The 23036-nt window shown below is 39.5% G+C and overlaps 1 protein-coding gene across 1 annotated transcript in view; it reads right to left on the bottom strand.

The window, feature by feature from the left end:
- Cdh2 (cadherin 2) overlaps window positions 1-23036 on the bottom strand; it is a 207993-nt gene that overhangs the window by 169945 nt on the left and 15012 nt on the right. Inside the window, exon 2 of the mRNA XM_077792266.1 lies at window positions 10185-10296. Within this exon, the coding sequence (XP_077648392.1) occupies window positions 10185-10296 (112 nt within the window). The remainder of the gene's footprint in view (window positions 1-10184; window positions 10297-23036) is intronic.

The raw sequence follows: 23036 nt of genomic DNA, 5'->3' as shown, positions 1-23036 counted from the left end.
AAGTGCAAGACGGTGGGCAGTTTGTCTTAAAAAAAACACCCAGGAGTTTTCATTAGCTACAGGAGCCAACTGAATGATATGGCCGTAAATAATGCCAATTCCACCTTGGGCTGCCCTGGCAGCACGACATCCACATCAAAGGCAAGAAGAATGGCCTCTGTCACATGCATCAGGACACACATGGTATTAAGTTCATTTGTGGAGGGAACCTCAGTTTCCTCTGTCTGGAAGAGTGAACTAGAATGCTCAAATACCACTAAAGAACTTGTTTGATGTTCTGCGGGGGTGGAGGCCAAGCAGATTTAAGGAGGCCAGGAGATGAAGTTCAGAGATCTGAAGGCTGCCTAGCATGTAGGTTCCTACTACAGGGATCCTGCCTGTCTGCTGACCACCACCTAATTCCTTGAAAAGGGCCTGGCACATGACAAATGTCCTACGACAACGCCTGCTGGAATGAGCAAAGGATGAAAGGAATGGCCTTAGAACAGAAGAGACTAGACTCGCTTTGTGTGATGCCAAAGGCATCCGTGGGTAAAAATGTTAAGAACATATGCTTTGGTAAAACTTTTGAAGAAATCACTTTTTAACAGTTAGAATTCTCCAGAGATGGAACAGACTCTGTAAGGGAGTGATCTCCTCTCCTTTGGGGGGGAAGCGAGTGGCAATAGTATTCTTGCAGAAACTGGATAACCATCTGTCAAGGATGCTAGAGCAATGAAAATACTATTTACATCATCTAACACCACAAGGGTTTCATTTTTATCCTCTCTGCCATTTCTATAGAAAAAAAAAAACCTTCTGCTGACATAAAATCAGCAAGCCAAAATGAAGGACTATTAACCATTTGAGGAGAGACTGAATAGCATGTGTTACAGTGGGTCCCCAATGTAGGTATATAAAAACATCTGCGGCGATGTCACAAATAGAGTTCTGAGTCCCACTTGATCTCCTTTCTCTAGCCTACTCGGTATTGTCTGAGCAATTGCCTCCTCTCTTCTGTACCATCACCTTTTCCCTCCTCATTGGGCTCTTTGTCCTCATGGCACAAACATATTAGCTCCCATCTTTAAAAAAAAAGAAAATATCCTCAGTTGACCTCCCTTCCCTCTCCAACTACCACTCAATTTCTCTTCCTTTTAATGGAAATTTCATCAGTGTCCAACTTCCCTTCTCCACCTGACTGCTGAACTCACACAAATCAAGCTTTTTTGATCCTTGTTCCTGAGAGTTCTTATCTAAGACACCAGCAACTTTGCAATACTAACTCCCAGGCAAGGATGCATTCTCAGTCCGCAACTGAGCTGACCTCTGGGCAGCATCTGGCACTGATGGGCACTCCATCCCTCTGAAACACTCTCCCACCAAGACGTCATCCCCTACTGGTGTCTCTCCTGCCTCACAGGTCTTTTTCGTTCTCCTTCTGCTCTTCATTCTGACTTCTTCCCGGTGGAGTCGTCAAAGGCTCCAGATTTAAATTGTCTTTTCTTTCTTGGGTGTTCTCCTCCTTTCGCTAGACCCTTAGTGATTTCTCTGCCATGGTTTACCTACTCTTTGTACACACAGGGTTCTCCACTCTGCAGCTGCTCCTCTTCACTGAACCCCAGACCCTCATCTGAATGTCTCATTGAGGGCTCAGACCTTCATCTCAACAGATTCAAACTGAGCTCCTGATCATCCCTGGCACAGTGAATGATAACCTTCCCAGTGCTGAGACAAAACACCGTAGGATCTTCCTTGACTCTTCTTTCTCTCACACCCTACCTCCTACCTATCACGTCCGGTCAGCTCTATCTTCCAATATTCAGAGAAAGAAGTTAGGCCTCTGTCTAACATCATTCACAAAAATAAACTAAAAACAGATCAATGACTAAGTATAAAAGTGTTTTAAAACTATGAAACTCTTACAAACAAACACAGGGGCAAATCTGCATGACCTTTGGTTCCTCAGTGGATTCTTAGATATAACATTAACAATAAAATCAACAAAAGGAAAAAAAAAGCTTATGTTTCACCAAAACTAAACATTTTACTGCATTAAAATGCATCATTGAGAGAGTGAAAAGTCAACTACTGTCTTCTGGATGTTCATGCCCCCAACAAAATTCATGTGCCCCAGTGAGAATGGCAACAACAACAAGAATACAAATAACAACACTTGCTGGTGAGGATGTGGGAAAAAGGTACACTCACACATTGTTGGTCAGACTGAAAACTGGTACAACCAGTCTGGAAAGAAGAATGGAAATTTCTTTTTTCTTTTTTTTTAAAGAGAGAGTGAGAGAGGAGAGAGAGAGAGAGAGAGAGAGAGAGAGAGAGAGAGAGAATTTTTAATATTTATTTTTTAGTTCTCGGCGGACACAACATCTTAGTATGTGGTGCTGAGGATCGAACCCGGGCCGCACGCATGCCAGGCAAGCGCGCTACTGCTTGAGCCACATCCCCAGCCCGAATGGAAATTTCTTAAAAGACCAAGAATGGAACTGCCACATGACCCAGCTATTCCATGTTTCCAGAGAACTAAAATCAATATACTACAGAAATTCATGCATACCAATGTTTATAGCAGCATAATTCACAATACCTCAATTATAGAACCAGCCTCGGTGCCCACGAACAGATGAGTGGATAAGAAAATGATACACACACACACACACACACACACACACACACACACTCTCACGGAGTAGAATTTTATTCTGCCATAAAGAAGAACAAAATTATGACATTTTCTGGCAAGCGAATGGAACTGGAGAGCACCAAGCTATGTAAAATAAGCCAGATTCATAAAGTCAAGTTTCTTTTTTTTTAATCACATGTGGAAGCTAGAGATAAAAAAGAAAGGACATTTTTAAAAAGAGGATCTCATGAAAATAGAAGAGAGACCAACAGAGTAGAGGAAGGAGATCCAGAGGGAGGGAGGGAGGAGGAGAGGGCCTGGGAAAGTACCAGGGAATGAAATCTATGAAATTCTGCTATTTCCCTATATGAAGAGACCACAATTAATCGTCGTTATATATAATCATGGTGCACCACTTAAAACAATAATAATAGAAGAGAGATCAGTAGAGTAGAGCAAGAAGATTGGTGGACGAAGGAGAGAAGTGAGAGGGAAGACATTGGGAATGAGATTGGTCAAATTTTGTTACGTATATGCACATTTGAACAGGTCATGATGAATACCACTATTAGGATAATTACAATCCACCAATACAAAATTTAAAGAAAACAATATGCTGAAATCCTAACCATCAATGTGATAACAGTAGGAGGAGGAGCCTTTGGGAAATCAAGGTTATGAGGTCTTTATCCTTATGCATGGGATTTGTGTCCTCACAACAGAGGCTCCAGAGAGCTTCCCTGCCCCTTCTGTGATGTGAAGCTGCAGGGAGAAGATGGCTTCAGAGAGAAAGCAGACCCTCACCAGACCCCAAGTCACCAAACCTGTCAGCTCTTCGATCTTGGACTTCCCAATCCTTAAAACCGTGGGAAACAAATTTCTGTAACCCAATCTGTGGTATTTTATTTTGCTATATTAGCTTAAAAAACTAAGGCAACAATTTACAGACAGAAGAAAGTATTTGCAAATCATATAGCTGATAAAGACCTTGTATTCAGGATAGATAGATAGATAGATAGATAGATAGATAGATAGATAGATAAAAGCTTCCTTTGGACTCAGAAATAAAAAGATAAGCAATTAAGCTTAAAAACAGAAAATTGATTTGAACAGACATTTCTAAAAAAAAAAAAGATACACAAAGGATACTTAGGACAAAATACTCAACATCATCAGTCACTAGGGAAATGCCAACCAAAACCATAAATGAGGTACCACTTCACACCCACTAGGATGGTCACAGTCAAAATAAATGTGAAATACACCTGCTGGCAAATGTGGAGAAACTGGAATGCTTGACCATTGCTAGGGAGAATACTAAATGGTTCAGGTGTTGTGAAAAGCAATCTTCTAGGTCCTCAAAAAGTTAAATACAGAATTACTATACAACCTCTCAATTCAAAAACAGATACTCAAAAAAAAAATACCTAAATACATATATTGTATGGGCATGTTCATGTCAACACTATTCTCAATAGGCAAAAGGTGAAAACATTGCAAATATCCATCAACAGATGAATGGAGAAAGGATTATATATATATAAAACTTATTTATATGGTATCTGAATGATCATTCATCGATGAAAAGAAGTGAGGTACCCATACAAAGCAGACCATGGATGAACCTCTGAAGCATTACGCTAAGTGAAAGAAGCTGGGCACGAAAGGACTATGGAGCTGGAAGGAAGACCAGGGAGAAAGAGCTTAACGGAGAAAGGACGTTCCTTTGATATAAAGGCAATGGATTTGGACACAGTTGGTGGTTGGACGACATTATCAATGTACTAAATGCCACCATATTGCTCACTTTAAAATGGTGAATTTTATATCATGTGAATTTCACTTTGATAAAGTACTTGTTAAAATTCAGCATCCAGCCCCTTCTCCTACCTCCATTGCTACCACCTTGGTCCATATCACCACCTCCTCTCACCTGGATTACTACCAGCCTCCTCATTGTTCTCCCCTTCTTCTCTTGTCTCTTTAGTCTTTTTTCAACACAACAGCAAGAAAGATCCTGTTTGGAAACTAAGATCATGTTCCTCCTCTGCTAAAAGCCCTCCACAACTCTTTACCTCTTCTTGTCAAAGCCAAAGTCCTTGGAAACTAAAGGAAGGCACCAGATGCTCTGAACTCAACCTTGTCCTCTTCCTTTCTCCACCCTGATCAACCAGGCTCACTGCTGCTCTGGGCTACTCTTCAACATTCTTGAAGTACAAGAATACTGTACCTTTTTATTTTGCCTCAGGGCCCTTGCTCTTGCTGTTTGTTCTGTTTTTGATGCTTCTCCCCAGATAGCTACAGCTCTTGGACCAACACCAACATCATTACCCCTAATGCAACACTGTCTCATCTGACCATCCTATTGAAATTGCAGAAGAATACATTTTCCTTATTTCCTTTCTTAGCTTTACTTATTACCATCCAACACACAATGCATTATACTTATTTTTCATATTTATTTTCGACTCCCTTTAAGTGTTGATCAGAGAACCTAAAAGGACAGAGAGTAAGGATCTTTTAAGGACAGTCTTTAAAGCTCGTGGGTACCTGCTTGCCAGTGTTTCTAAGTATGGTAGATGTAGAACCATGAATAGCTCTCTTTTAACACATATTTCCTGGTTGCACGCTTTTAAAGGAGCAAACCACAGCTCCTCCCAGTCCCTGAAAGGTAGGAACAACTTCAAAAAGATCTTAAAAAGAAGTGACCACTCAAACTGGCCTTTGCAGCAGTGCATTAAGAAACCTGGACCTAAAATACATCCAAACAAATAGAAAAACTTTCCCGTATTAAATAAAGTCTAAATGATCATAATAAAAATAAGGATGAAAGTCTTTGGTTCTTTTATTGATCTTATTATATAGTTAACTCTTCCTAAAGCAATAACAACAACAACAAAAACCTTTTGCATATGATACGGTTTTTAAAATGTCAAATGCTGAGAGTATATATACCTGGATGCATTTCCTTTGTGCCTCCTTCGGAGTTTATCATCAATATCCTAGAGAACAATCTCCCTATTTAGTACCATTTCCCACCATCAATTGGAAATCAGTAAAGTGCAGGGGCCTGCCTGGCTTTATGATCAAGATGTTTATAAAACCTACCTTTCAAATATTGTAAAATATTTACATAGTCAATAACAACAAACACTTATCAAAAAATATAAACCCAAACCCATGGCTTCATGAAGATTCATACAAGCTTCTTTCCCGATTTAGTAATATATGCCATATAAAAATATTCATATTATTAAGAAATGGTGCAGCTGTACAGTCGTATCATCCTACTAAAGTAATAAAAACTGTTTCAGTACTGTTATCTGAAGATGCTGGGCTGCAGCTCCCATGTTAATGCAGTCAGGCCTCAATCAGTAAGCAAACTAATCTAAATCAAATTCCCTCTAGTTGAAAATAATCATCATGTGCTGCCCAGAGGTGGTGACTATGAATGGATGACTGAAAATATTCATGGTAATTGCCAGTTGCTATTTATGCTGACCAGCTTTGGAGGAGTTTACTTAGTATCTGAGCATGCAGACCACCAATGCTAAACATGTAGGAGCATCACTCAACCAGCACACTCAAAGCAGCCTGGGATCTTCTCTGCAATGTCACAGTGTGGTGGTTATTTCTCAGTGTCAGATACGCTGCTGGTGACAGAATGGAAATTTATGATTGCAGTTATTTTATTTCCAAATAACCTGCTACCATATCTAGCCCAGTGGAGTAAGTGTAAGTTAAATATTAAGGACTAAGCAATCACTTCCAAAGCCCTAGATTTTTTTCTATTTACTAGCAGGCAGGTGTAAAATACTATGAGTGAAAACAACTTAAAGTTGTTTTTTGTTTTGTTTTATTTAATTATAGGGGTTGTTGTTTACTTGATAGTCCCCAACTCCCAAATATATGTGGTAACATGCGAGTCAGGGTGTTAAAAGGGGAAGAAGGGCCAGCTCTTTCCACAAGACACCTAGGCTTTTAGGCTAACTCCCATCAGCCTTCACCTTTCTCTGTGTTATACACCATAATGGTTTTTATCATCGCCATCATCAGAACTAGATTAGGTATCAGGAAACCTGAGTTCTAATTCCAGATCTGTAGCTAACAATCTAAAGAGCTATATAATCATGGGGAAAGCCTATAATCTCTCTGAGCTCTAATTTGCTTGTCTATAAAATGAGGGGGTTGGCAATAAATGCTTTAAAAACAGAATAGAAAAAGGCAAGGCAAAAATGACTACCTAAGCACAACAGAATTGATCCCAACTTATAAAGGCAAACAGATGAGATGCCATAGGATAAAAAAGGAATGCATCTCTCCAAAAGAGAAAGAGAGAAATGAAAAAACATTATGACATCACATGGTGATGAAGATGCTCAAAAGAACTGACATATTTTAGTCCTATGAACATAGGACTAAAACTGTCAACTGTCAACTGTCAACCTCTATATTTCCTTTGACCTAGTAACTCTACTTCTGAACACAAATTGCCAATGAAAATATCCCTAAAGAAAAATCAAAGTTCTCTAAAAAGAATCTCCATAGCAGCACTATACATATGAGGGGAAAATTGGAAACAACCTGTATGTTCAAAAATAGAGACACAGTGAAGCGAAATCTGGTTTTGCTAACAAAATAGAACATGGGCCTCTATGTCCATTTTTTTTTAAAAAAGGCTGGACTATCTTCAAACAGCAGAGGTATTCATGTGATATAACAGGAGATGGAAAGGTGGGTCACAAAATACATTGACTGTCTTTGTGATTTCCCCCAAAAAAACAAAGGTGAAAATCAGAGGAGAACCTAGAGGGATACAACTAGTTCTTCCAGTTTGTTATTTCTATCAAATTCATTACAACAGCAAAAAATTCAAAGGGCACCGGGGAGGACAAATGCCCTCTGAACTAGTGTTCTGTATGCACTTTTCAGGCTTCTTCTATGTCATTTTTCTAACATGACTAACATCACCTTATACCTTCACCTGAAGTTTCATTTTTCCAAGTACTTTCAAAAGGATTGCTACTTGCTTGGAAAACGATCAGAATCCATGCATACACATCAAAATAATAAGCTTCCGCACAGATGTATCCTGTGAAACCATACCATATGGATTGGTGGGCCTTTGTCCTCTTCTCCCCAAATGTCATTAAGGGGAAATGAAAGGAAACAGCAAGAGTTAGGAGGCATATTTACAAAAAGAGAAAAAAGAAAAGAAAAATTCAAGGTAAAAATGACTCTAAAGTCAACCTTAATAGGGCTGAATATGCCATGAAGTGAATGCCTTGGAAAACTGTCATGTACCTCTTATTCTTTCCTTAAACACTATAGGTCACTAACCCAAGGACAAAAGTAATCACTGTGGTTGACTTGGCAATATATCTTTCTGCTATAGTGTATATAGGTAAATGACTTACAAAATTCATAGATATAATTATAGCATGGTATTCAGCTTTAGGGTACAGAGACAGCTTTGAATTATCATCCCTCTGAAAACTTCAAAAAATATATAAAACTTTAATAAAACCTAAAATCATTTTTAATTCACACTTCTCCAAAAGAAGCATTAACTGGTGACAACAGTCTTGGAAAAAGAAATGGTGATGTTCCCCAGAGCTGAAGTAAATTTTCTTCCTTTCAAAGTTTTTTTTTTTTTTCCTACTAATCAATATTTTTAAACAGAATGTTTTAAGCTTTAAGACACTGGTGTCCTCTAACATCTTCTGAGAATGACTAAAAAAAGTAATGGTGTGTCATCTGGAAATGCTACCATACAATCATACACACGTCTTACAGTGATGGCTAGAGCTCAAGTCAAAAGTATTTTTAATCCATCACATTTACAACTTCAGCAAAACTCTTAAGTTTCTAGGTTATACTAAATAGACACTGGCAAGAAGCTATGCCTGCTTTCTACTGTCACAAGCATCGTCTAAAACTTAGAATGTAAGCTATCACTTTCAAAACTATTCAAAAGTCAAAATTAACCTAAGTCAATGGTTTCTAGTGATAGACCATACGTTTATTTGTAATCAACAAATTATAAGCTTTTAGAAAATGGAATTACCCTCTCAAAAATGAATCCCAAATGTATATTGCAAAATACAACAGATTACACTGAATATTTTTCATCTGCCTGAATTATTCCGTAGAATCATATTAATATATTTTGCAATTCAAACACTATTTACACATCCTATAGGTTCTAGGAGGCCTCCTTATAATTTACAAATTTAAAGAAAATGACAAGCAGGCAGAACCTCAAGATTCACATTAAATGAAACAAACTTTACACACTGTGATTTGAATTAAACCACCATCATGTGGATCGTTACCCAAGAGATAAGATAGCAATTCCATGTTTAGACAGACTAACTCAAACATTCACTCATTAAAATACCATGTAATGAGGCAGTGACAGGAGGCGGCCTTTAAGAAAATTAAAAACCAACTTCAGAGAGATCACATAGGTGTGAGCCCATCATGATGTAAACAGATATTAAAATAAAATGTAAGTTCCTCCAAAGAACTTCAGTGGCTAAGAGGCCATTTGCATTGCAAAGTCCTCTGTCTACTGCATTCTTAAGAATTGTACCACTAAGATTTGTCAGTGCTATGGAGACACTTCAATTAAGGCTATGTGGTAGAGCTCTGTGTAAATTAATTAGTTGAGGTTACACAGACTTTCTAAATGAGGCTCTCTAAAACAGCCTCAGAGATATGCAAGATTTGCAAGGAATTAAAATTTAAATACAACTTACTAATCAATTCTTCTTGCTTTCACATTTCAATGACATTTGGTGCAATGATAAATAAGTCCATGAAAATACTACTAACCAAAATTTTATTTGCTTTCAATTGGAGCTAAAGGAAGGGACTTTCAATTTTACTTCTGATACTCAAGTTTTATTCCAGATTTTATCTAGACTTGTTGGCAAGAGTTTTCATATGATAACTATAATGAACTGGATCCATATTTACTTGGAAAATGAGTCTATATTTGAAATTCACATATGCTACAACTAAATTAGCTATCTAGTAATTTCTATAAACAATGTCATAACAAAAATACAGATTTCATGCTCCTGCACTGAGACATTACTTTTTAAATTTGTTTATTACAATTCAGCTGAATAATAAAGTTTGACATGTTTTATTAAAGATAATATTATAATAACTTCCTTTCTTTAATTCAAAATACTAAGAAGATGTTTGCTGCAAATAATTTTGAAAGCTATCAGAACCAAATGTCTGATAAATATTTTTCTTCAAAATAAGCAAAATCTATGCAGAAAATTTGTAAGAAGGTTGCATAATGGATCTTACTGTAAACTGAAAAAGGAAGAAATCTGAAATTTTCAAGATACCAGGAGCCTTCTAATTATGTACATAAGAGATACATGAGCTCTTCTGTAATCCTAAAATAAAGTCCCTACAGTCTCATTATAGTGATTGTGAAAAAATTCATACTTGTTATACAGTGGAGATGATTCAGACATTTTTTAATGGCTAATTTGTTTCAAGAGCATGGACAGTGTATGTACAAATATATCTTTTGAGATTGTACCATTGAGAAGAGGCTGTCCTTCATGCACATCCTTCGATAAGACGGCACTGTAAACATCTTCAGGAAATCCAGTCTTGCATAATGCGATTTCACCAGAAGCCTCTACAGATGCCTGCAACAGAAGAAAAAAAAAATGTTGCTACCTCCTTCTACTGAGAAACAGTCCACTTGGCATCCAGCCTCATTTTTTCAACTATCTTGTACAAACAGCCCCTTTGTTTCTGAAGGGTTACAATTAGAATGTAGAGGGCAAAGGGTTAATCTTTTTGATAACTGGAGTAGAAGAAACAAATCCCACTTGTCTAGTCCAGTCAAATCTAAATAATACACATTCCAGGTTCTTCTAAGGACTGACCATTTCCATTAAAATGGCCATTGTGACTGAAGAACTAGCAAGTGGGAGTGGAGTTGGGGGAGGGCCAAACAGCCTGGGGGCCCCACATATCCCCACTACTAACTGAAATTCTCATGAAAAAAAAAAAATGTGTACATTCAAGAATGCAGGTTTTTATATCCTCATCTAATTCTCAATGAAGTCTGCTTCAACATGCCCCCTTCATTAAAGAATGAAATTATACTAGACTTACTGCAGGATATAGGTTATTATACATACCAAGCCCCCTTCATTAAAGAATGAAATTATACTAGACTTACTGCAGGATATAGGTTATTATACATACCAAGTCAAACCAAACAATCAAAAGTTTATGTTCTTCTAGTTTGAAGGACAAGGTTCTATCAAGCAATATCTATTATAAATAAAGATCAGTACACTGGTATTTCTCTTTTCACACTTGAAATTAGAAAGTAACCAAGAATCTCCTGCCGCCATACACAATCTCCCTGCACTTAAAACTCCATTACACCATGTGCTATTGTACTAACCCTCCAAGTCACTATTTCTGGCCCTACTAACTGGAGCACAGGACATGTGCTTCAGCAGAACTCCAGAATCATTTACATTAATTACAGGAAGGACTTCCCAGCAATGATGGAGTTCCAAACACAGGAGGAGAAGAGCACCTGAAGTGGCCTCATAGGCAGCACTACAAATAGTGCACTGAATCGAAAATTGAGAAAAAGAAAGGGAAGCCTCAGAAACAGAGATAACTCAGAACAGGTGTGTGGATGAAGCCATACAGTACAGCTTCATAATTAAAGGAACACCCGGATTATACACGTGAAGTTTTGCAAATATGTCACACAAAAAAATCCAGACTATTCTCATAGTTAAATTGTTCTTTTCCAACCTGAGAAAATAAAGAAAATCAATTTCAACTTTATTAAAGATCATACAACAGTGGAAAATGAGGCACTAGATCAGATCCATCAAATTCGTGGGCAGATTTTAGTCTGTTAATGTGCAAGAGTAGATTATAAAAAGTGAAGGATACAGAGAAACCAATCCCCACACACAGGAGTGAGCAGAAACTGGTATAGCCCCTTCAGTACAATTTGGCAAATTTCAGTGACGATGAACGTGGGTGTATCCTACATGGTAGGCAAAATCCTAGCGAAACTCTCTGGTGAGCACTCCAGGAGACACGTGCAGGATGTTCAAGGAAACATGATTGTAACACCAGGAACCTAAATGCCTATCACCAGGAGAGTGTGCTAATACATTTTCACAAAGACAAAAACATGGAATATCCAAAAACATTCAAATTGAAGAATTGGGGCTACATTTATCCACAGGGCTACCTCTCAAAAACAAATCAAATCTAAACAAACAAAAAAGTTCCTTTAAAAGTTCTGGGTAAAACTGAAAGAGCAATTTAATTATAAACCAACCTAGGAATGCCTATTGTTTTTAGTAAGTTCAAAAGCCTATTTCTGTGACATTCCAAATTCAAACTGAAGACCAAGTATGCAGCATAGGAATCTTGCCAAAAAGTAAAAAAGTATGATTAATGATTCTGTTTATATAAAATTTAAACAAAAAAGATAATAAAATGTTATGGACACATACACATGTAGAAAGAATATAAATACACACAAGACTGTGATCGTAGCTACCCCTGGGAAGGGAAAAATAGAGAAAACATCAGAAGGATTCTACAGATAGCTTTAAATTTACCTGTAATAATTCATTTCTTTTCAAAAAAGAATCTGAAGCAAACAAGGTAAAGTGTGAAGGTCTACATAGGCACAGGGTTATAAATCATATTACTCTGTACATGTCTTATTTGTTCTCTATATTTCATCACAAAAAAGAAAGTATTAGGAAACAATTGAGGAGTAACAAGTGAGGCTTCCTGTGCCATCAAGTTGGGGACATGACCAGACGTCATGATACCTGGCACCTGCAATTACCCAGGCATGATCACCAGCCTGGCACAGAGCAGGCACTCAATAAGGGAAAGTTTTGCACTTAGCTGACCAACACAAATCCAATAAAGGGAACGCCCCCAGTTTGCCACATTACATTCACAGATGGGTTGTAAAACTGTGTTCTACTGCCACATTAGGGGTCTGCCTCTTCTCTAGCAGGGGACTCCCAAAGAGGAAAGTTGCCAAGGCCTAGCCCAAGGAAGTAGGTGACAGCAGAGCTGGGCAGGGCAGACTGCCAGAAGCAAACAATGGCAGGCAAACTGCAAAGAGGGGTCACATTTCAACCTGGGCATGAGATTGGGACAGCCTGCTGTTTTATAGGGAAGCACTGAGATCAATGAAACGTAAAGACTAAAAGGAAGACCTGAAGCTTCCCTTCAACCACAGGACTGGCATCTATCTAGCTTCCCAGCAGATCTGCCCCGAGGAAGGAATTAGCAGCAAGGGGACTCTGGTCCAAACCCACAGGAAGGGGATTTCCAGCCTCAGAAAGAGCATCAGGAATAAGGTGGATGTTCACTTCTGATGCTCAATATCCCCCTACTTTCATAAAAAGGAATTTCTATCAACATGTTACCTCCTACCTATCCTCTCTGTGCTCATTTTCCTCACAATACAAAAGGATACCTACCTGCCTAGGTTGACCATGAGAACTACCAAAACGATATTTGTAGAATACATCTCTAACAAATCTTATCTACTCACCATAAAGACCCATGGAGGCTCTGTACTACTTTGAGATTTTGATAATCATTTTATGGAGCCAAAGACTTTTCTTAATTCTTCTTCCTCAAAACAAAAATGGATCCACAAGATAATATGCTATTATTCATCTATAACATGTTTTCAGTCTCCACTGAAGCATTAAAATATTTACTTCTCTCCACTATTTTTTTTATAGTATCTCTTCTTAGTTTCCCAGTCCAAAGTAACAAAACTAATATGTTCAACAAACAGGAAGAACTCAAATAAATAAACTCTTAAGAGTAGAGGTACTGAAAAAAAAAAAAACTGGAGATACGGAAAGCTCACTTTATGCCAACCATTGTGCTAGTAAATCCATATCTCATTTAATTCTCCCAGCCTGAGGCTGGGACTGGTACTAGGTCTGAGACTGGCAAGGAATCACAGAGCTGGTAAGCAGAATCTATCCAGGAATGTTAAATCCCCTCTCGAAGCTTCTGATGGTGATTGGCTTTGGAACACAGAAAGGTTCTTGAGGCAAACCAATAGCTACAATTCAAATACTCTACAATAGTAGTTCTCAACTAGGAAGGGGAGTCGACCCCAGGGAACGTCTGGCAATATCTAAACACATTCTTGGGTATGTGCTTTGGAGTGGGGTGCTAACTGGTTTCTGGTGGGTGGAAATCAAGGATGCCGCCGACCTTTATACCATTCCCAAGACAAGATCCACAACAAAGAAGAATCCAGCCTAACATATCAATACAGCCAAGGTTAAGGAATACTGTATACAGTGACTTAAGGAAAAGGAGCATTCATTTCACCGTTTAACAAGCTGCATAGGTGAGAAGCGCACTATTTCTTCAAATAGCCCATAAAATTCTTGCTGGGACACCCTCCTTTCCCAAAAGCCAAAACTCAGCCCCTGTGGTTTATTCCAACATTAACTGATCAACTCTGCCAGGCCCAGGATGCAGCTCTAGAAATTGAAAAAAAGAGGAAATCTCTCCCCTCAGCAAGTTCACAGTGGATATAAAGAAGAGGTTGTAAATAACACACATTTCCCTATATCCGAGCAGCTGGTCACCTAGCTTTTGCTGTAAACATAATAAATAGTATCTCCTATTTTCTATAAAGCAGTAAATATTTTAGGCTTTGCAGGCCATGGGGATCCCTATTGGAAGTGCCCAGCTTTACTACTGAAATGCAAAAGCAGCGTTAGACAACCAGAAAACACGTGAGCATGGCCATGTTCGCTCCAATAAAATTTTATTTAAGAGCACTGGAACTTGAATTTCACTTAATTGCAAAGTGTCAAAATTATTTTTTTTCTCCTTTTTTTGAAATACCATTTGAACATTTAAAAATGTGAGAATCATTCTTGACCATACCAAAACAGGCCATAGGACTAGAGGTTACAGATTCTTGGAATAGTATAAATTTTATACAACCGTTGCAATCTCACTTAATTCTCACAAGAGTCCCCTTAGGAGGGAAAAATCATCAGCATTTTACAAATAAGCCAAAAGGTTCTCACACACAGTGAGATACCCTCACATCCAAGAAGAGGAAGAGGAAGAACTCCGTAGTCTTTCAAAGTACAACAAATAATTAGGATTCTCTCCAGAAACATACTAAATGTCCATGCCACTACAAAACGAATAAGACCCAGCCCCTGTCCTTATGGAGATCAGGCTGAATGAGGCGATGGTTATAAGAAGGGCCCAGGGAAGAGGGTCAGGGCACCCCAAGCAGAGCCCTGGTGTAGCAAGGTGGGGGAGGAGGTGGGGGCAGGAAAGCCATACCAGGCACTCACTGCTTAAGTTAAAATGAGGCAGCAAGAAACAGGATAGCGCCCGGGAATTATAATGAGTTCAGTGTCCCTGGAGTCCAAGAAGCAAGGCAGGAAGTCAAGAGTTGAAGCCGGAGAGTTAGATGGGGTTAGATGGTAGATGGCTGGGGGCTTGGGGTTATTCCCCTGGTTATGGGGAGAGGAAAAGAAACCAGGAGAGTACAGACAGATTGTATTCAAGAGAGAATCCTCTGACTGCTTTGTGGGAAATAGGGTGGGTGACAAGTGACAGCCAGGAGACAGCTTAGGACACAGACTTAAATCAGGGCAGGGGCTGCAGGGACTGAGAAGGGGCAGATTTTTATCAATATGCAGACAATGAAAATCAATAGGGCTTAGAGCAGGGAGTCACAGTGGGAGGGAGGGAGGAAATGATGTCCTCCCCCCTATTTCCAGCTGAGTGACTGTGAACACGAGTGCCACAAACTAGAAAAGATAATCGCAAAATTATAATGCCAGGAACAAAGTGCTAAAGAAGCAGAAAGAAGGGGATGATAAATCTGCCCGTGGAAGTCAAAGGAGACTCCATTGCTAAAGTGACATTTAGGCCCTGACTTTAGAGATGATTAAAAATTTGCCAGGAGAAAGAAGAGGAAGTTGAAAAGAGCATCCCAGGCAAAAAGGTACAGCAGAACAAAGCCCCTGTTGATTTATGTGGAGCTTGCCGTTCACCAGAACAACGCCCATGTCGCCGCTTCATTCGCTGCTGATTTGGGGTCTCTAGGAACAATGATTTTCATTTAACCCTTGGAAATTTGACCTCAATAATTACTAATTCTAGCCTTTTTTTTTTTTTTTTTTTTTTTTTAGTTCTTCCTCCCAGCTTTCTGCATCATGAAACTCTAATGAGACACTCCAGTGTCTTCATAAAACTGCAACTCAGATACTGAAGACTGGGTATACCATGTGCCAGACGTGACACTTCCAACCGACTCAGAGCTGTATGCTGAGCGCCTGCCTGAGAAGGGACAGTGGAGTGTTTGGAGCTTGGACTTCTAATATTTCCCACTGCCTGATGCTGAATGCCAGCCATCAGTACTGTCCATGAGACCCTGGAAAAGCCATGCTTCCCCCCAACTGTACAGGTGTAAGAAAGATGAGCACCTAGGCATAGGGCAGCTACGAGGATTCATGAGTTCACATGTGTAAAGCTCTCAGAAGAGTGCCTGGCGCCAGGTCATTCAATGTATCAGCTATGAGTCACAGTGGTCCCAATACCATTAGGACACCAAGGATCTGGCTTGTGGTACGTCTGTCACGTACCCTAGCACACCACTGGGGACATTTGTTTAAGATACAGATTCTTGGAACCCAAGACTCACTACCAAAGAATCTCAAGGAATGTGGTAGATAAGCCTGAACATTTAACAAGTGTCCTTCTGCGTGTGGGAACACACATCCAGCTCTCATCTCCACCTCCAGAAAACTTTCTAAACTCCAGAGACAGCGCTCCAACATTTCGGCTCCAGTCTTCAAGTCTTAATAACTTGGCAACAAAATGGAATAAAGAAAAAATGACTTACTGGGCACAGTGGCACATACTTGTAATCCCAGCAACTAGGGAGGCTGAGGCAGGAGGATTGCAAGTTCAAGTCCAGTCTCAGCAATTTAGTGAGACCTTGTCTCATGATTTAAAAAAAAACAAAAACAAAAAAGGGCTGGGAATGCAATTCAGTGGTTAAGTGTCCCTGGATTCACTCCCCACTACACATTCTGTCCATTCTGTTACTGGAAAACGATGCCTTTTCATTGTGTAGTTTTGTTCTTAACAGGGACATCACCCCATCATTGCCCATCCTTAAAGTGATTCATCCTAAAAATGACAAGCAGTGGGTAAGTCCTCGCAGACTACCAGGGCGAAATTCCTGCTGGTCAGAGGATCTGAACTCATTTAGTGCCGCTCCCTGCTCTTACACAATCAGCTCACCTATCTTGAGTTTCAATTTCCTCTTACAAGTATTTGCTCTACTCTTCCCGGGCTGAAGATCGACCTCCTGGTCTAAAAAGGCAGGAGTGTAATAGGAGTTGAGGAGTTCTGCTTGCCTGTGGGTATTAGTCTCTCTAGTTCTGAACTTGGCAGTGACATGGTTTTTTGTTCTTGTTAAATTTTTTTTTTCATACTGCCTGGATCCTGTGAGCTTTCAAGCCCTGAGTCCATGACTTTTTTAGGTTCCTGTTATGATTATTCTTTGTTATACTCCTCCTTGGTCACTGGATCTTGCTTTCCAGTTTCCTCCAAGTCACTCCTAAATCCAACCTCTTAAATACTCCATGTGAAGCCCACAATGGACTGGCTTTTCAGTCCACCTGCCTCTCCACTTTCTTCTTGATCAAGATCGTTTATGACTATTGGCTAAAAAAAATGTCAGCCCACACCCAAAGAGAATCATTATCTTTTCTTTCTAGTCGGGATGACTGCTTAACTAAAGCCTAAACTATGTTATCACACCTCTTCATCCATCACAGGTTTTCCAAAAAGCATCCTTCTCTTCCTTTTTCCCTATCAGATATTCTATGGACATAATCTAATAACAAGTAGATTATCCTGCAGCAGATGATCAAATGCAGGCAACAAAGCTGAAGCCAATTTCAATGTGTTTGCTGTCCTTCCTCTTTATGAAAAGAAAGGCAGTTCTATGGGCATAGAGTTAAGACTGAGAGGTGTGTGGCAAACCTGCTTAGGTTTAAATTCAGCCCCCTGCCCATGACCTGTATGACCTTGACAAGCTATATAACATTATCTATGCCTGGGCTTATTCCTCTACAATAAGAATAATAACAAATAATAGTCAAAAGTGCAAACTTTGCACAAAGTCCTGAGTTCAATCCCCAACACCACACAAACACACACACAAAAAAGGTGCAGGCTTTGTAGGATTATTGTAAAGAGTATAAAGGGCTTAAAAATAATTCCTGATTCACTGCAAAACAAGGGATAACTATTATCATGTTTTTGCTACTGTTTTTGTTGTGGAGTCCTTATCTCTTTGCTTTGTAAGTACCTGAGAAATATTTTAAAAGAAAAAAGGTAGGGGGACTGGGAGTGTATGTAGCTTAGTGGTAGAGCAATGCTTAGCATGAAAAAGCTCTGGGTTCAATCCCTAGTAGCCCAAACAAAACAAAACAAAAAGCGGGAAGATTATAAAGAAATCAAGTTCACAGGGGGAAAGTAAAAGAATCAGTTCACAAACCTGAATAAAAAAAGCACAAGTGGAATTCTTTTGATAATATGTGATTTGTGGGTTAAAGTTAGGGGGCGGCAAAGGGAGGGGAAATGACCATGGCAGTACTTTTATTGTGCAGGGATGTCTTCCAGATGATGTAGGCAAATGTAAACAATTAACGAAGGCACTGTTAAAGTGGTTAGTTGGGTGCATGGCAACAGAATAATGGAACTTTTCAAGACCAATTCTGCATGACTAATTTTTTATTTTTTAATCCAATTTATCATCATAAAATTGCATTTGCCAAATTCTCTACATTTCACAGGATTCCATCCATGATGTTGGAGGTTGTGCTAAGAAGATTATTCAAGAGCTCCTGTCACTCTTTAAAGATTTCCTCTGTGTCAGTAATGCCATTGATGACACTTTGAATTTCATATCCCTGAAAACACGCTTAAAATGTGCAGCTTAACCCTGAACGACTTCAATATTTTTGTTTTGTCATGTACGATTCTGGAGGGAGAGCACAGCATTTTGCACAGGTTCTTTGACACTGTGCCTTCCTGATGCACTCTAGACAAGTTCAGGTGCAAAGAATACCTATTAAAAAAACCCACCTAGTGATTTCTTACTTTGCTTCCACTGTATAACTCAGATGTGTACACAGATATCTCAAGTATTCCACTTTTTATTTTTCTGGTTGCCATTTCTTTTACTCAAGTAGGAACAAAGAGACTAGTCAAATCATAGCATTGGTGCTAGCACAGGAACATGACAACCCTGCAGAAATTAACTCTCAGCCAGTAGACAGCACTACAACACCTCAATGGACAGAAGTCTGAGTCCAACATATAAAATGTGGTTTAGAGTGGAGCTTACTAAAGCTTAGAACAATATGTAAACCTACATTAAATGTGGGTCAGGTCAGGGAGATCTGTGCAATGCCATACCTACTCTGTCTAGGTGAAGGAAGGCTTCCCAGGCTTCCAGGCTTCATGGAGGGGCCTCAAAAGACAGAAGCTTAACGTGAAGAGTAGTAGACGATTAATGGAATGGGTAGCAACAATGCACCTACAGATTCAGCTGGCTTCAATGAAAGTTTGACACAATCATTAGATAGTGGTGCAGACAGCTGTGCTATTAAACTTCCATTAAAAGTTCTAGAAGTGCCTATGGCAATTCCAGAAGAGATGGTCAAACCCCACTTAGATTGATTCTGTCCCATCAACTCATTACACTCGCCAGAGACTGCAACATGCTTATATGTAATATTCAAAATGTCATCAAATAGTACTTGGCATTAGACTGCACTTACGATCAACTTGGGAATTCTTTCAAATAAATACAATGAATATCAATAAGTGCCAATATTCATTGAGTGTTTGTGATGGTATCTACAATGCCTTCCATGCACGGTAACCTAAACAAATCCCCTAAAAACCCCATGAGGTAGGTACAATTAGTAGAGCCATTTTTCAGGCAAAGAAACAAACAGAGGAAATTGCCCTCAGTCATTTTAGCTAGTAAACTTGGGGATGGTGTTCAACCCACCACCAAAGAACTCTATCACCTTTAACCCTTCATAGCCACCAAAAAATGTCACCAGGGAAGCATCCGTGAATAATGACACCTAATACCTAATTGGCTGAGGGCTAGTCATCATCCTTTGTGAAATCAGACCAAGTGAAAAATCTGCCTTCTTCCATGATTAATTGTTCCCAGAATACAATGATCACATACAATATGTCATGTCACATAACACAGGATATATGAGAATAAAATACTTTCAATGTTCATGATGGAAAGAACTGAAGTGAAAAGGTGATCTGAACCAAAACTTCTAAAACAGCTTCATTGTTAAGTGATCCAAATCAAAGCCCAAAGCCCAAGTTTCCTTACACTGAGATTCCTCTAAAAGTACACATGGAAAATTATAAGTATCTGTCATGGCTAGTGTATTAATTTCCAGTGGCAATTCGGATGAGGGAATAATTACAGTCTGTGATAAACTCCTTGTACACTTTTCTGTACTCTGGAGTTCCTCACATTCATGTAATTAGGCCTGATTCACAAAACCTGGAGCATGGTTTCACTTTTTTAAAAACAGTTGCAGATGTTTATAGTCCCCAAAACTCTTGATTTAATTTGAATAGCTAGCCATAGTGATGATTTACTTAATTCTGGGTCCTTGATAAGATAAACACAACATAATTATAACATTATTCTTATGAGAAAATATCTTTTATGGCACAGCTTCCAAAAATGCACTTCAGTGAAAGGAGGGCAGTGTCAGTAACTTGGAGTTCAGAACCATTCCTTAACTTGCTCCAGAAGCAACATCCTGTCTAGTGGAGTTCTAATAGATCAAGCCATAAGAAGCAAATGCACAAGCCCTGTATGCTAACTGAGGGGCTGTGGGGCTCAGAGCTTAAGCTCCAGTTTCAACCCAATGGCCAAGGACTAGCAGTTCCCATCCATGGATATTGTGAATGACTTAAGTCTGGCATTTCTGAGTGCCAGTTCTCAAAATATAGGTAATGTACCTCCAGGAGTCCCCAAATCCTTCCAGGGGATCTGCAAAGGCCAAACTACTTCCATAATATCCTAATGTTACTTTAATTCTCCACTCTCATTCTCTCGGAAGAGTAAAGTAGACTTTTCCAGAGGCTATGTGACGTGTGTTACCTTAACACAATAAATGAAGAAGCAGATAAGTCCTGTCTTAACATTTAGCCAGACAAGAAATAAACTGAAAAATGTAGAAGCACAACATTACTCCTCTTCCTCCTAGCTTTATATTTCTGGACAGTGTAGTCATTTTTTTTTCTCATAAAAATTAGTACTTACATTACACAGGCAACGGGTTTAATATTTTTAAATGAATTAATAAGCATCATCATTTCTCTATAGAAATTGATATTGATAGACATTACCCACATTATAAAAATTCACTGGAGAATTCAATAATTTTTAAGAATGTAAAAGAGACCTGAAACTAAACAGTTTGTGAACTCCTGCGCTAGAGAACACAGGGATGGACTGAATTTGCCTGAAGGCTGCATCTGAAAGAACAATCTGGACAGCTGGTGCCCAACCTGTCCCCTATACCTCCCACTTGGGAGTCACAGGCCCTAGGAAAACAAGTGTGGTGATCTCATTTTCCATGCTGGGAGTTCGCAGATCCCCTACAGTGTTTGGGGGGAGGGGTGCATTTGGGATTCTGGGATTCAGTTTCAGCAAGGAGATGTGCCCACAGGGCAGTGCCCATGCCCTCCAGCCTTGCACTTATCCAAACCATGGTGGTATCTGCCTGTCCTTGTCTCCTGACTCTTCTGACTTATTTTCACTTGCTTCAAAATTCAGGCAGGGAGGAGAGGTCCTATTCAGTGGGCCCCTTCAAAAAGACTCCAGCATTTGGTGAACTATCTGGGGATAGAATTGAGAAGAGGAAGTCCAGTATTGGAGGAAAGACTGGGACTTCTGGCAGAGGAAAACGGGTGCATGACTCAGGCCCTGCATGTTTTTCAACTTGGTGGTTTGCAGCCTTGATTGTGCACTGCGGCTGGTTTTTATAGTTGGGCAGGTGGCTTTTAACATCAAGAGACTTTAATTCGTAAACCACAGGGTGTTTTGATCTTTATGTGTGACCACAACTTAGGGTGGTTTATTCTTCAGAAAAGTGGCTGTTAGAGAAGTAGGACCTAGAACAAAAATAGTGGACTTTGGGATAGGCCACAGGGTCTCGGAAAAAGAGTCAGGATGCACAGTAACCTTAGCCAATGGTATACACATCCGGGCAAGAGCTGCTGCAGCCTGGCCTTGACAAGGATCTGAGGGAGTTCAGACTTCTGGAGTTGCCCCCAACCACATTAAGCAGGGGCCAATGAGGTACAGAAAAACAAGGTAACTTCAATATCTACTGCCTAAAGACTAGTGAGCAGTACAGTATATACAATTTTTTAAATGATAATGAGCTCAAGAACCCTAGCAATAATCTCACTGTAAATTATTTCTTTTTTGAATATTTTTAAATTAATTAATTTATTTATTCTATTTAGGTAGATATGACAGCAGAATGCATTTTGATTCATTGTACACAATTGCAACACAACATTTCATTTCTCTGGTAGTATAGGATGTAGCGTCACATCATACGTGCAGTCATACATGAACCTAGGGTAATGATGTCCATCTCATTCCACCATCTTTCCTGCCCCCTTTGCCCAATCAAAGTTCCTCCATTTTTTTTCATGTAAATTATTTCTGACCAGTCTATGAGAGCTGCAAAGCATTGGCCTGCCTCAGCTTCAAATGTCACTCTGCATTCAGGAAAAGGAGCTCACATCTTGAACTGTCATGGCTTGACCACAGGCTTAAGGTCCAGCACCCACCAAGTGGTCTGGATGGCCTTTATAAATGAAAGAGAAATCTAGTCTTGCAGAAGGCCTGCTTTTGGCCAAAACAAGCCCATGAACGGCATGAAAAGGGCCAGTATGGCAAGAAATTGAAAACACCCTGCTCCAGAGAGAGCTTATCACTAGTCATCCACAGATGGAGCCCACACTGGTGCCAGCACTGCTGTCAGACTCAAGCGGCTTGAAGGCAAAGGAGGTCGGAATGTGCTGGTTGTGAACTGAAACTCAACTGGGAGAGACATCCAGTGGGAGGTCAAGCTTAGCACCTGGGTTGGGTGAGAGGGAGGGGGAATCCACATGTGCACACCGTTCTCTTTCAGAAAGGTGACATTTGGGTTACTGCTACCATAGTTCAAGGTTCAGAAATGACCGATGGTACCCATCTTCTCTGATGCTTAGACCTTCC

The sequence above is a fragment of the Urocitellus parryii genome, chromosome 13 (genome assembly GCF_045843805.1).
Source record: "Urocitellus parryii isolate mUroPar1 chromosome 13, mUroPar1.hap1, whole genome shotgun sequence".
NCBI lineage: Eukaryota > Metazoa > Chordata > Mammalia > Rodentia > Sciuridae > Urocitellus > Urocitellus parryii.
Note: the sequence above shows the minus strand (reverse complement) of the source record. Positions and strands in the feature narration are given on the sequence as shown.